At 50.5% G+C, this 12726-nt stretch overlaps 3 protein-coding genes across 3 annotated transcripts; all 3 read right to left on the bottom strand.

The window, feature by feature from the left end:
* Positions 1-1021: 1021 nt before the first annotated feature.
* N7533_004220 (putative protein N-terminal asparagine amidohydrolase) lies at positions 1022-2399 on the bottom strand (the record flags this gene model as incomplete). The annotated part of the gene is made up of 2 exons (XM_057100870.1): positions 1022-2067; positions 2159-2399. 2 exons carry the CDS (start codon positions 2397-2399, stop codon positions 1022-1024), a joined length of 1287 nt encoding a protein of 428 aa, XP_056960500.1.
* A 700-nt stretch (positions 2400-3099) lies between these two features.
* On the bottom strand, positions 3100-7322 carry N7533_004219 (uncharacterized protein; the record flags this gene model as incomplete). Its single annotated transcript, XM_057100869.1, has 6 exons — positions 3100-3782; positions 3840-5408; positions 5505-5900; positions 5953-6466; positions 6517-6696; positions 6768-7322. 6 exons carry the CDS (start codon positions 7320-7322, stop codon positions 3100-3102), a joined length of 3897 nt encoding a protein of 1298 aa, XP_056960499.1.
* Positions 7323-8733: 1411 nt separating this feature from the next.
* Positions 8734-10391, bottom strand: N7533_004218 (uncharacterized protein; the record flags this gene model as incomplete). The annotated part of the gene is made up of 4 exons (XM_057100868.1): positions 8734-9554; positions 9612-9975; positions 10013-10170; positions 10301-10391. 4 exons carry the CDS (start codon positions 10389-10391, stop codon positions 8734-8736), a joined length of 1434 nt encoding a protein of 477 aa, XP_056960498.1.
* Positions 10392-12726: the final 2335 nt, after the last annotated feature.

Here is a 12726-nt window from a genome sequence, read left to right as displayed (position 1 = left end):
TTGAGGATCCTTTGAGGACAACTTGGGAATTCCATCATTGAAGAAAGAAAATAATTACTTCCAAATGCTTCAAACCATCATAAATCTATTTCCTATGGCACCTAATCCTAATTCGATTCACCTTCCAAAAAATGTGTTTGAATCATGATTTATCAACTCCATTCCGAAGTCACCATCACGGTCACAGTCACATGCCTGGATCCCGTGCCCCTCACCCTCACACTCTCAGTAAAAAGCAACTTGAACTTCCAAGGCCCAACACACTTTGCTCTTTCCTGCCCCGATTGGTCCATTCGGCGCCTAGCCCCATCACGTGAAAGCACGGACCACCAGGAAGTATACACTTGCATTAGCTAGTTAGCATACGCATTTTATGTACTCACCCAGGCAGTTCAGGTTGGAGTATAGTACTAGTATCCCCGCATATATCGTCCCATCATGATACTGTACACACCCCTTACCCCCATACACCTACTGGTCATTACCTCACACATTCAAGTTCCTATCATTCTAAAAAAAAGCAAATGCAACGGTGGAAACTTCTCGTCGATCAAATCAATATCTTTTGAAATCATTTGTCACATGGAATTACAAGGCATTGAACTCGCGCTAGGGTTGCACCCGGGTAGTCTGCGATCGCCCAGTCATGAGACCTCTTCGATGAATTAAGGTGGGCTTTCTGCAGCATTCGACGATCTCCCATACGATCACGATCATCCGGGACCCCGTTAGATCGCCGGGGTGGACAGGTGCCGACCATGGCAGTCAAGATGGAAATATCCCAGCTATTAACCACCTCCCTCCCTCCGAACCCATCATGGTAGAGTCGTAGGTATAGGCAGATCTGTCCTCACACAGCCACACCCGTGTCAGGATGTATACAGGGCCAGAGATAAGATGCGTCCCACGAGGCAGACAGGCAGCCATCTATATCCCCACAAGGCGCGACTTCTTCCCCACCCCCACCTCCATGGATGCGTCTCTAGTCTCCAGACTCTAGAGAAAGAAGGAATGGAATGTCTCACTCTCCGCGCGACTTGCTCCTCAATCCAAACACCATTTTCGGATCTGCCGTAGTATCCGCGAAACAAATACCCTCCTCGCCCGCGCCCAGTAGGTCCCAACAAAGGATCTTCACATTGAAGTCGCGGCCCTGGTCGATCGCCTCCACCGGACCGGCACCTGACCCATCCAACCCTCCTTCTCGAGGCCGCTGCGTCACGGATATGACGGCGCTCGTCCCCGCATACCGTGCCGGTGGCTTCGCATCATCTGCCGCGGGTTCTTCCCCGGCGCGATTGGCAAAGACGATCACCACCTGCTTATCATCCTTGCACGCAGCCTTGGCCTTGGCCATATCAGAGCCAGAACCAGAATCAGAACCAGACTCGGAATCCAAATCAGAATCTCCCCGGCCCCCTTCAGCATCGGGCCCATCCACATTCTCCGCATGCTGCATTCTCTTCTCGATGAGCGGCCAGAACCGCTGTAGCCAGTAATTGAACGTGTCCATCTCGGGCTGGCCCTCTAGCGCATCTAGTTCCTCCCTGCTGAGAAGGGTCAACCAAGCCATGGACAAAATGACGAGTTGCGATTTCGAGTCCAGGACCCGGTTGGCGAATTCCCACGCCGTGTAAGGCGCCTCGAATTTGTAGGGGTTGATATCCATGCAGATCCCAAAGGATGTGGCGACCCGCTTCTCGGCTGCATGTCGGGGGGTATCACTCGCATCTGCATCCCCCGCCATGGCAGAGGCTGTCGTCATCCCGTTCTCGTTATCGTTCCCCTGCTGCGACGGGAATGTCAGCTCGCGGAATCCCTGCTCCACGTTGCCTTCTGATGCCCAGCTTTCGTCGGTATAGTACAGGAAGCTCTTGCGGTAGTTGTGGATGACTTCGCCCGTCTCGTCGACGACGACGAGGGAGTTATAGAATTTCGTCTCCTTTGTGGACGCGTCTGTTTCGATTTCTGGGTACCCCACGCACACTTTGCATTGGAGTCGTTGGGCGGTTTCCCGTGCCCATGCGGCGCTTGGTCCCTTTCCAACCGGTTCAAGGAAGGGCCTGACTGCTTCCAACGATGGGAAGTTGTATCCTGAAAGAAATCTCGGTCAGTATCTGAGATATAGTCGATGGTTTCAAGAGCAAATAAATCCGACATCTGATTCTGCCCGTCTTGGTGATGCGGACTTGACGCAGTATCGAATAGAACATACCAGTGAACGCCATCTCAGGCAAGACCAAAATCTCCGGTCTCAGCAATTCTGCTCCAATAGAAATCCCGAGGTCCTGTCCACCCATCGAGATGTATTTTCCTTTCTTAAGCAACTCATTGGCGCGTCGAATGTTTCCCTCCACATCGCCCAGCTTCGGGGCGATCTGTAGTGTAGCGATCCTCATCGCAGCGAATCGCGAAACTGAGAAATTTCTTGTACTTTGAAATTCCTGATTATATTTGAATGTGTCGTTTGTTCGGGGCAAGTAATTGAGCAGACCACTTGAGTGTGAAGTGGGTGACGCGTAGAGTCGAAGTCTTGGTGTCCTTGGTCCGAGACGGACGCGGCTTAATGCCGTAGGTGCCAGAGTGATGTCAAGGGGTACACCGATATGAAGATTCAACTGAAGTACTAATTGACTGGTGATTGATCTGTGGGGATTGATCGAGTTCCGAACATGGGATTCGTCAGGTAGTTCGAGTTCGGGACGAAGGTCTCTTTTCTGGGATTGCGGGGATTGCTGACTGAGGTCGGAGATTTGGATCGGCGGCCCGAGGAGAGCGAACAACGCATCAAAGTAGGATAGGTGGTCTACGAAACTATACATGTTGGACCTTCATGAGGAAATAAATAAATTGGACATTCATTGGTTTGATTGATTCATAACTTGGAATTATTTGAAACAGCATGGGGGTAATGTACTGATAACCGCCCGAACACCATGCAAATGTGCGGTGGGCATGAGGTGAAAATCCTCACAATCGAGAAAAAAAGAGCCATAATAACGCCCAATACAAATGCAAAGTCAAACCCCCCTAATTTGATCCGTGATTTCACACACAAGAGTACAAGGATCTGTAAAACGCAGATTTCTCCTTATCCACCTATTCACTGTTCAAGTATTTGCGCTTCTCTTTGCGTTTATCCACCTGCGAGAAATCCAGCTCTTTGTAGGCCAGGCCGTGGGCTCCGGTCGCCCGAATTCGTCGCTCTGATGCAGACATGCTTCTGCCTAGACCTTCTGGCACATTCGGCGCATGCACCACCTTGTACCCATGAGGTCGAGGGGACTGGCTCAACGAGTAAGGAGAATTGAAGTAACTAGCAGAGGGGCTGTACGAGGACCGCCGCGCATCATACTCAGACGAGGGATCAAAAATCTTTGGCCCGGTGCGTAGTTGTTCTGCTGCAATCCGAGCTGCATTCAGCAACAGCTCGTCTTCATCAACTTGGCGGTTGTGTGGCTTCGAGACCTGGATTTCATCTTCGGCTGGTGTCTTACGCTCGATGAGAGCTTTGACGCGATCCAGACATGGCAGTTTCGGTAGCGCTTTGGCGTATGCTTCCGCAAGGGAGTACTTCTTGGCGGGAGGTGAAGATTCACTCGAGCCCGATGTCTTGAGAACTTTCGAACTAGATCTTTCTCGGGACATCTCGGCCTCGGCGGACTCATCCAATGCTCTTTTCCGGCTCCTTGCTTGTTCCTCAGCTTCCTTCTTCTGTTTCTCGGATGTTTGTCGAATGAACTCCTTCCAGCTGGCCTGGCGTTCTGCCTCTGTCTCCTCCGCTGGAGAGAAAGTTAGCAATGGTTTAAGAGAGACGGGGAGCAAAAGTATCGAATTACCGGGAGGATCTAGATTCGGGGATACAGAGAAAGCCGGTAGTTGAAGAGGTTCCTCCGGAGGATCAACTTGTTGAGTTAAAGCCTTGGCAGGCTCGGACGTTGTAACGTGTGCCGTGGGCTCTTTCTTTTCCTTGCCATCAATCTCTACAACTTCGTGTGGTTTCTTGAGCTCGGGCTGATCTCGGATTTCATGGTCCCCTTCGTCAGAGTCTTGAGCCTTTGTTTCTGACGTGGACTGGATAGAGGGATTCGCAGGAGGGAAGAGAGGCTTGGAAGTTGACAACTCGGGATGTGTAAATGGTGATGGTCCGGCTGATGCAGGCTGAAACAGACTCGGCATCGGTTGAGGTTTCGCTGGAACAGACTTGGAGAAATCGAAGGTGGGTGTTGCCGTTGCTTGAGTGTTTTTCGTTTCCTTATTGGTGCCATTGGGTGAGGCGAACAACGACGGCTTTGGGAAGCCACTGAAACTTGGGGTCTTGACGGATTCAAAGATACTTGAGGCTTCCTGGGTAGAGCCGATCCCTGGGCCGATAGATGCAGATAACTGAGATGATTGAGAAGTAGTTTGGGCAACAGGAAAATTGAAGGGATTCGTAGTTGGAGCGAAGAGTCCTGTTGATGTTGTGCTCTGCGAAGCAGGTTCCTGGGTCCCAACAGGAGAGAAAGGTGATTCGGTGGGAGCAAAGAAAGAAGGCGTCGGCTGAGCGGCTGATGTATTGTTAGTAGATGAATCGGCTTCCTTGGGTGCTTCGGAAGATTTGTGGCCCAAAGAAGAGGCAAAAGGATTCGGGGCCTCCGAAGACTTTTCCGTAGTATCATTGGATGACCCGCCATTTGTTAACTTCGACAAGGATGTCTGCGAGGGAGGGAGGGAGGAGCTTTGAGGCGAGCCGAGAGTCTGTGATGGCTTGAACGTGCCAAAAGGATTTGGAGTTTCTGCTGCCGAGACTGCCGGGGTATCTTCCTTCTTGGTCACTTCGGCTGGCTTTGTCGGTTTAGGGAATGCGAAAGGCGAAGATGGGTTTCGGAACAGGCTCTGAGCTTGCGATGTTTGCGAAGCTGCAAAGGGATTGAGGGGCACAGCCGGAGTGGCAGTGGAGGTTGTCGCCGGAGTTGTTTCGTTTGAAGCAGCACCAGAGAACGTCGAACCGAATGGATTGGGAGGCTGGGGCGCCTGGAACGGATTTACAGGCTGCGACGTAGCAGGAAGAGCGCTTGGTTGCGTGCTCACGGATGGGTTCACAGACGTCGGTGGTGTGGGGTTTTGGAAAAGACGAGGACTGTTAGGTGCAGGCGATTCCGATCCCAGTGGAGAGTCACTGATCTCAACCACCGGTTCGGGAACCCCATTACCGATGCTTGAGACGAAAAGAGAGTCATCCTGGTCAAGCGAGATATCCTTTGGCGATGGAGCTTTACGCTCATGAAGGGAAGATTGATCAACCATTCCCATCCGTGCTGCCTCTCGAATGCTCATACCCAGAACGATGGCTACCAGGCTTCTTCCAGAACGCTTATTTTCAACAAATGTTTCTGAATAGGCGTGCTCTGTCGACGGAGAAAATTCTGATGGGAGAGTAAGCGAACAGCACTAGCTGGGTGTAGTTTATGGGAGATTGGGCGAAACTCGGGCCACGTTTGCCTAGAATATCAAGAACTTACCGACAGATTCGATGTGACGAGATCCCCAGTTCAAATATTGCTGACCTTGCTCATTGAAAGCAAGCTCAAGGCCTTGTTCCTCGAGAAACTTTATTGTCTGCTCCTCATCGTCGAAATGCAAGACCTGGGTTAATTCATCGATTGTCCATTCCTCGTTCCGGTGTTGTTGGGATATTGGCGTGCGACAATACCCTTTCCAGATGGTCCGAATAGCTGTCTGTCGAACGTAGTTGAAGTAAATCTCAGCCACACATGCCATGAGGTATGAGACACTGCCCGAGTTGATAATATTGAAGAATCGCGTGTAAAACCCCTGGGCGATTGCATTCGGTCGACGTGAATCAAGGGTGCCTTGAGGTTGCCATGTATTGCACGAGGCTGTGTAAAGCTCCATGGCTACTTGGACGCGGGGGGGATTCGAGCAAAGACACCGGCCACTTCTGCACACGAGCCTCCAGATCGGGTCGTTGATCATGGATGGAGAAGATGATATAGTATGCGCGGAATTCATCCTCATTGGGGAAGACGATGCGACCACGATTATCATCATAGTAATATATAAGTGAAAGCATGGTGTTGTTGAGTTGCTCGCGTTCTTGGTGCCGGTCAAACGGTTCTTCACTCGCCGGGTTGGACAGCAAATGAAGCGAGACAATGTGAAATCGGGCAATTCGCTCCAGGCAGGTCACTGCTATTCTCACGTCGCTTTCCTGGGTAACCTGTTGGACCGAAAAGTCGTTACGAACAGACCGAGTTCGATCCCAGACAAATTTGTGAATCAGTGCTAGCGGTTCGGATCCACCAAGGACATGTCGAATCAGATAGTTAGTAGTCTGAAGAAGAGCCTTGGGAGTTCGAATGTCGGAAGGAAGCTGTTCATCGTAACCAGCTGCAGATCTTCGGAAACGCTTGAGCATTTTCCATTCCATATTCTGGAGGGCGTTGGTCGACGGGTGAAGATACTGACAAGGAGGGTCAGCGTCTGGCCTGGCAAAAAAACAAGAATGTATACCTTTTCGCACTTGTCCACCATTTTTTGTACAATACGTTCAATGCTCTCAAATTCGGGGCACATGCCCTCGCATGTTCCGACTGGCGTGATAGCTTGGTTAAGAGACGTAGGCTGGTCAGGATCGGCCATGTGGCCATCCTTGATGGCTTGTTGCCTTTCTTTCGCGCGATCAAGTTTGAGCTGCGAGTTTGGTCAGATGAACTGTCGATACCTTCGGGTTTGCATTAAGCTCCAGTGGAAATGATGCTGACCTGGTCATATCGTTGATGGTATTGCGCCAGAATAGAGCTATCCTCGACGGGAACTGGTTGTCCAGGAGCGCCATTTATCTTCCTCGTCGGCTTTACCCACTGATTATGTCTCGGTGCGCCTCCTCTAGCACCACCTCGAAACCCCCTTCGCGGACGATTCGAGTCCGGGACACGTGTTCCATTCGTGATTCCAGAAAAGGGCGAGTTCTTTTGAGGCTGGGCCGGGCCACCAAAAGGAGACGGGAAGGGTTTCTGTTGTTGGTTGATCTGGGTGAATGGTGAATTGCCGTTTTGAGAACCAGCTCCTTGCTGAGCCGTGACTGAGCCCGCACCCGCACCCGCAGCGCCAGCGCCACGACCGCGGTTTGGGAAAGTGCCCGTGCCTCGAGCCCGCCCACGTTGTCTGGGTCCCCTGAATGTGCTGGATCCTCCTCGGGGTTGAAGTTGAGAGCCACCATAGGATGGTGCGCCGCGGCCACGGCCATTCGCACCTGTCGGTGGTCCGCCTCTCTGGCCACGGGAAACACCAGCAAACGGGTTGAACGGAGTAGCCATTCTGTCCGCATTCAGCGGTTAAGAAAGGAAAGACCGCCTCCGGCCACCTCAAAAGGGTCCCCAGTAAATCTTTAAGTCTTGGTTATGACGAGATGGCGAGTTCTTCGATGATGTCGACAATTGAGAGACGGGGAAATAAGACAGAGTAACGAAGCAGCTGTTCGAGAAATCGGTTCGCCGAGGCGAGATTTAAAAGTCAGTCCATGTTGTCAAGATATATAATCGATTCGGTGATTCAGAACAAAGCGAGGCGCGATTGGAAGAAATATGATTGAATGAAAGCTGTCACGGGGTCCGAGGAGTGAATGCGCGGGGAACGGGTTGTCGAGGTACCTTTCGAATGTTCGGAGGTCGTACGATGGGTCTATGCGACCGAAATGATTGCGCGATCGTTATTTCTGTGAACGAGACCGGGCTGAAAGTTGCAAAGAGCTCGAGTCAACCGAGGCTGGCAACGGGTGGAGAGGTCGAAGGAGGTCTTCAAACAGTCGCTCAATGAAAAGGCAGAGTGACACGAAATCCAGAGAGCGTAATAATCGGCTGGGATGCTGTCCCAATTAGTATTCGGGGATGTGGCCTCTCTTGAAATAATAGCGAAGAAAGGCCCGCGGGTCGCGAGTTGAAGAGAGTCGCGGCGACGATGCGAGCTTCCAGTGGGTCCACTTGTCGCGGGTCAGGTGACCTTCCACATGGCCCAGTCTCACTACATCATGATCGTAAAACTAGTTAGTAATTTACTATTATTCTGTACTCCAGGCTACAACTATTGTGTCGATTTTTGTGTCAGCTATTGCACAATTGAATGTTTTCGAACATTTTTTCAAGTCATGACATCTCTCGTGTTTGCTACTATGTCCAAGGTAGTGTTTATCAACAACGTCCCGTCATGAGATACAGTGGTATTTGCCAGGAACAACAAGAAGAGTGTACAAGAACAACAAATAGAGAGATTAATCATGATTAGCGAAAGTCGATAAAGGGCAAATTATGTGAAGAATAGAAGAAATGGTTTCGAAATCAACCGGAAGATAAAGCCAGACAAAAATGAAAAGAAAAGAAAAATAATAAACCCAGCCAAAGTATTTCCATAAAAAGAGATCAACAAGAAGAAGAGGAAGAAGAAAAGGGATCAAAGGCAACCCTGAAGCAGACAAACCCAATCGTCACAGCACCAAACCATCTGAGCGACACCAAAGCATTTTTTTATCCACAAAATTTGGAAATCGACCTGTCACAAAAGAAAGAGAAGAAAGACAAACTCCCTCGCAAAGCCACCTGTATATTGTGCGCTTTCATATATTGGTATGATGTGATAAACTGAGCCATGTATTCATATATTCATTAACCGTTCTTATGCTCGCATAATCAACGAATTCCATTTCTCATCCCGGGGCCAGCCCGACCGATTCAATTAGGAAAGGTGGGTGAGTGGCAAGCCGTGTGGATGAGGGTGGCCCAAAGAACCAGTGCGGAATGGTAGAGACCGATTGATTGGATCCATAGGTGGCTGTTCATGAGTGGGCAAGCCATGCATGGAATGCGTCGGAGGGGCCATTGCCATGTTGTATGGCATCGAGGGCTGTGTAGTGGCTGGAGCATTGTAGCCTACCGGGCTGAAGATGTCTTGTCGGAAAGTCGGGGTGGACCAGTGCTGGTCTGGTGTCGAAGAGGGGTAAGTTGGCTGAGATGAGTAGGCGAAGACAGAGACATCATGGGGGCTAATCATTTCGGCAGTGACGGGGGTGCTTAGCATGCCTTGAGAGAAAGAGTCTGTGTATTGGGGTGGGGTGGCATAGAATGGGCGATCACGGCTCTCGAAGGTGAGAGGCTCTGCAAGAGAGAAGTTGCCAGGCAGAGAGCGAGGAGGGAGACCCATGCCGTCGATGGGGGTTGTAAGAGGAGCAGTCTGCTCAGATGAGCTCGGTGTGAGAAGGCCGTCTTCGAGATGCTCAATGTCCAAAACTGCTGCGGGGCCGTCACTAGATTCTTCTTCCTCATCACCCTTTGGGCTTGGTCCACGGTTCATTACGTAGACCAAAGTGTTGCCATCGACTTCACCACGCTCCCATCGCTCCTCCATCTTGCGAACGCGGAGAACTTCCAGGATGATGTCCACATGAGAAGGGTGCTTCAGGCTGCGTTTAGTATCACTGGCAACTTCCTTGAGCTTGTCAGATGTGATTCCGAAACCTCCAAGTTTGCGGATGATATGAAGCAAGAGCTCAATACGATCTATCAATTTGGTGTTAGTATATTGATTACAAACCAAATCTGGGCGTCAGAACATACACTCTTTGCGAAGGTGGTCAGGCTCCTTGTGCATGACACCGGGGGGCCACCATTCGGGCTTGGTCTTCTCAGGGTCACCGGTAGTACCGGGGGGAGATCCAGCTGGAGGTTTGCCACCGTTGTAAGGGTGCCTCACTTGCTTGCGAGGCTCAATGAACTTGATGAAGGCCTTGGCGACCATGCGGCAATTTAGTTGTTGGAAGTGCTTGAGAGCACCCTCATAGTAGTTCATAAGCTTTGTGGCATCTCCAACGCGAATAGAGGTAGTCTCATTACCCGCGGGGGAGTAGTCATCACTATCAGAATCATCAGCCAGTCGGCTGTGGGTCATAGAAGCCGGGCATTGCCGCGGCGGCGGCGGACTCTGCGCGGAGATGCTAAGAAATGATTAGTTTACATACGAAATGGCACGTATTAGAGAAGAACATACCCCCAGAGAGAGGCTGGTGGAGTCCAATTTTCTCGCCTAGTGTCTCAAGGAATGTCTGGCGAACATCCGGAGAGAAGAGTGTCATATTCTGCTCCGTGATGCTGGGTGACTCTTCGCAGCCCAGCTTGCCTGTGCTGTCAACATAGATAAGCGCATAGTGGGCGAATGGAATATGGCACGATGATTGTGGAGCCATCATAGGCTACTTCAATGTTAGATCACAGCTCGCAGTATAATGCCTATGCCGAAACAAACTTACAGGAATGACGTCCCAGCCGGGGGGGACCTTCCAGCGCAGAGGCGGACCGTTTCATGGCGCCACTGGTGGGGTTGGGCTTATGGTAAACCATTTTGGAAGGGACAGGGTCCTGAGGAGGGTATTGAATGTCGTGTTCTCCGAGCTTTGAGTTCACAAGAAACGGGGAAAGATAATGGAGCGAAGTAGAGCTGGTTTCTTCAAAGGTGTCGCGAGTCGGACAGGACCTTTTTATACTAGATCGAGGATCTCACTTTGGATGGGACTGGTTGAGAAAAACGTTAGTCGCATGCTCTCGTCCTCTCAAGATGCCAATATTCATCGACTCAATCCAGTTCCCAAAATGGTCACTGGCAGCTTGCCAATCCCCAACGGCCAACCGATCTCCCACTCCTCCCCGGCGGGTGGCGGTAGGAACGCAGAATGACCATCTTGGGGACGGGTGAAGTCAAGCTTATTGAGAATGGGACTATGCTTGGGATGATAAGCAGGCAAATACTAACAGGAACTCAAGAACGAGGTCGGCAGGCCAGGTGGTATTCAAATGGTTCGTCGGTTATGCGAGGGAAGACTGCAGGAGAAAAGACAGTTGCTGTTGGCAACCGACGGGGCAAGTGCAGGAACTGAAGACGATTGACGGGTTCCCCGGACGGAACTGTAAGGTGTGTGGTGACACGGACGGGGGTGGACTGGTTGTATACACAATATATGATGGAGTGTTGACTTGGAACCTTGTTCACGGATAGGGCAAGGTGGGGTCTAATAACGATTGGAGGGGGAGGGTTCCAGAGAATCGAAACTTGTGGATTCAAAGAAGAAGAGGGGGGAAGACGAGGGTGTTTAAATCATGTACATCTCGAATAGAAAAAAAAAGGGCAAAACGACACTTGGGATGGTGGGCTATTTTAGCGGTCCAGGCAATTGACAAAGTACCAAAGTCTGCGAATAACCCCGGAGCGGCCAACCTGTGCCACATCGAGCATGGATGATCCTTGAAAGTATCGACAAGCCGGGGGATCCCCGACAGTTTCTGATCTTGGGTCTGCAGACTGCAGATTGGCGTGGTGCAGTTCCAGAGTGCCTTAGCTGCTGCGTTAGCGCTTGGTAAAAAGTCCCCGTCCCGATTCGTGATCCCTGTCCAACTATTTGTAGATCGTGGATTTGATTTGATTTGATTTATTTTTGTTTTTTATTTTCTTTTTTATAATTCTTCATTTACTAATGTATTTCTTTCCATATTATTTTATTTTATTATTTTATTTTCCCTTCCCATCCCATTCCTATTCTTATTCCTGTTCCCATTCCCCCGCCCCTCCATCCACTCTATTTCTCTTTAATCATTATTATTCATTGCAATCCGATTAAATGCCCCCCATTTAGCGCCGGAGCATCCCCCAAAGTAGCGTGGCGCTGTCGATTATCGATCGGCCTCCCCAGAGGGTCGGTGTTTCTTGTTCCACCATCGACTATCATATGTACTTCTGCTAAATGTCAGATTTCAATTGCCCGTAGTCACCCAATCTCTAACATAAAACAACATCGGAAAAAAGGAGTCCTCATCATAAAAGTCCTCATCATAAGAGTCCTATGAAACAGGTTCCATCCACTTTGACCCGTTCTGACGGCGGGCTGAAGCGCAGGATCCACGCCAACCAGGGTTTCTTTGTTTGGCGGGGCGATACTACCTCCTAGAATTCGATGGAAATTATTAGCCTCCAACCTATCGCGAAGCTGTATACTACAGTGCCTAGAATATAGTATTCCCACCAAGATGCACCACACTTTCAAGCTGTCAGGGCCGTGTTCCTCAAACCGAGCCCTGCCTTGCGTCGGGGTCCACGTAATGTGGGTGCTATTCCCATGCATGCAGATCTCTTTCAGCTGTCGGGGCTCCCGTACAGTACTACTGGTTTGGCATGAAAAGTTTCAGTGCCTCTCATGTCTCGATCTGAACTTTCGCTTGCTCTGTACTGGAGAATGCTTTGTTCGATAGGGACAGGGAGAAGTTTAATGACATCAAAGGTACCAAGGATGGAGTACAACTTTTCCTCCACCCCATCAACCCCCTCCTCCCCCTCGGGACGCAAAAAAGGCCGTGCTCGATCGTCGGATCTTAGGTGGATGTGCCCCGACGCTAGTGCTACCAGTGGCAGGGGCCCCTTGGCCAATGCCATGAGAGCCCCGAGGACGTCCGGCACATTACTTCGAGGGGCTGTCGTTCCTACGAACCTATCAAGGTGCGATTTATGCGTGGCCCAACATCCTGGATCCTGGAATTCCGTTCAGAGTGTCTGGGCTTTAATTTTCTTTTGAGCCCGCTCTCTGTCCGTATTGGTCAAACGCGATTGCCATCCGTTTGTTCCCAGGTAGATCATTGACATCTCATACATAACAGGAGCCTGCGGGGTCTCAACGAATATCCTAGCTAG

The sequence above is a fragment of the Penicillium manginii genome (assembly GCF_028828005.1).
Source record: "Penicillium manginii strain IBT 31320 chromosome Unknown utg000004l:1.0-7231830.0:1.0-7236170.0, whole genome shotgun sequence".
Lineage (NCBI taxonomy): Eukaryota > Fungi > Ascomycota > Eurotiomycetes > Eurotiales > Aspergillaceae > Penicillium > Penicillium manginii.
This window is presented reverse-complemented; position numbering and strand designations above follow the sequence as displayed.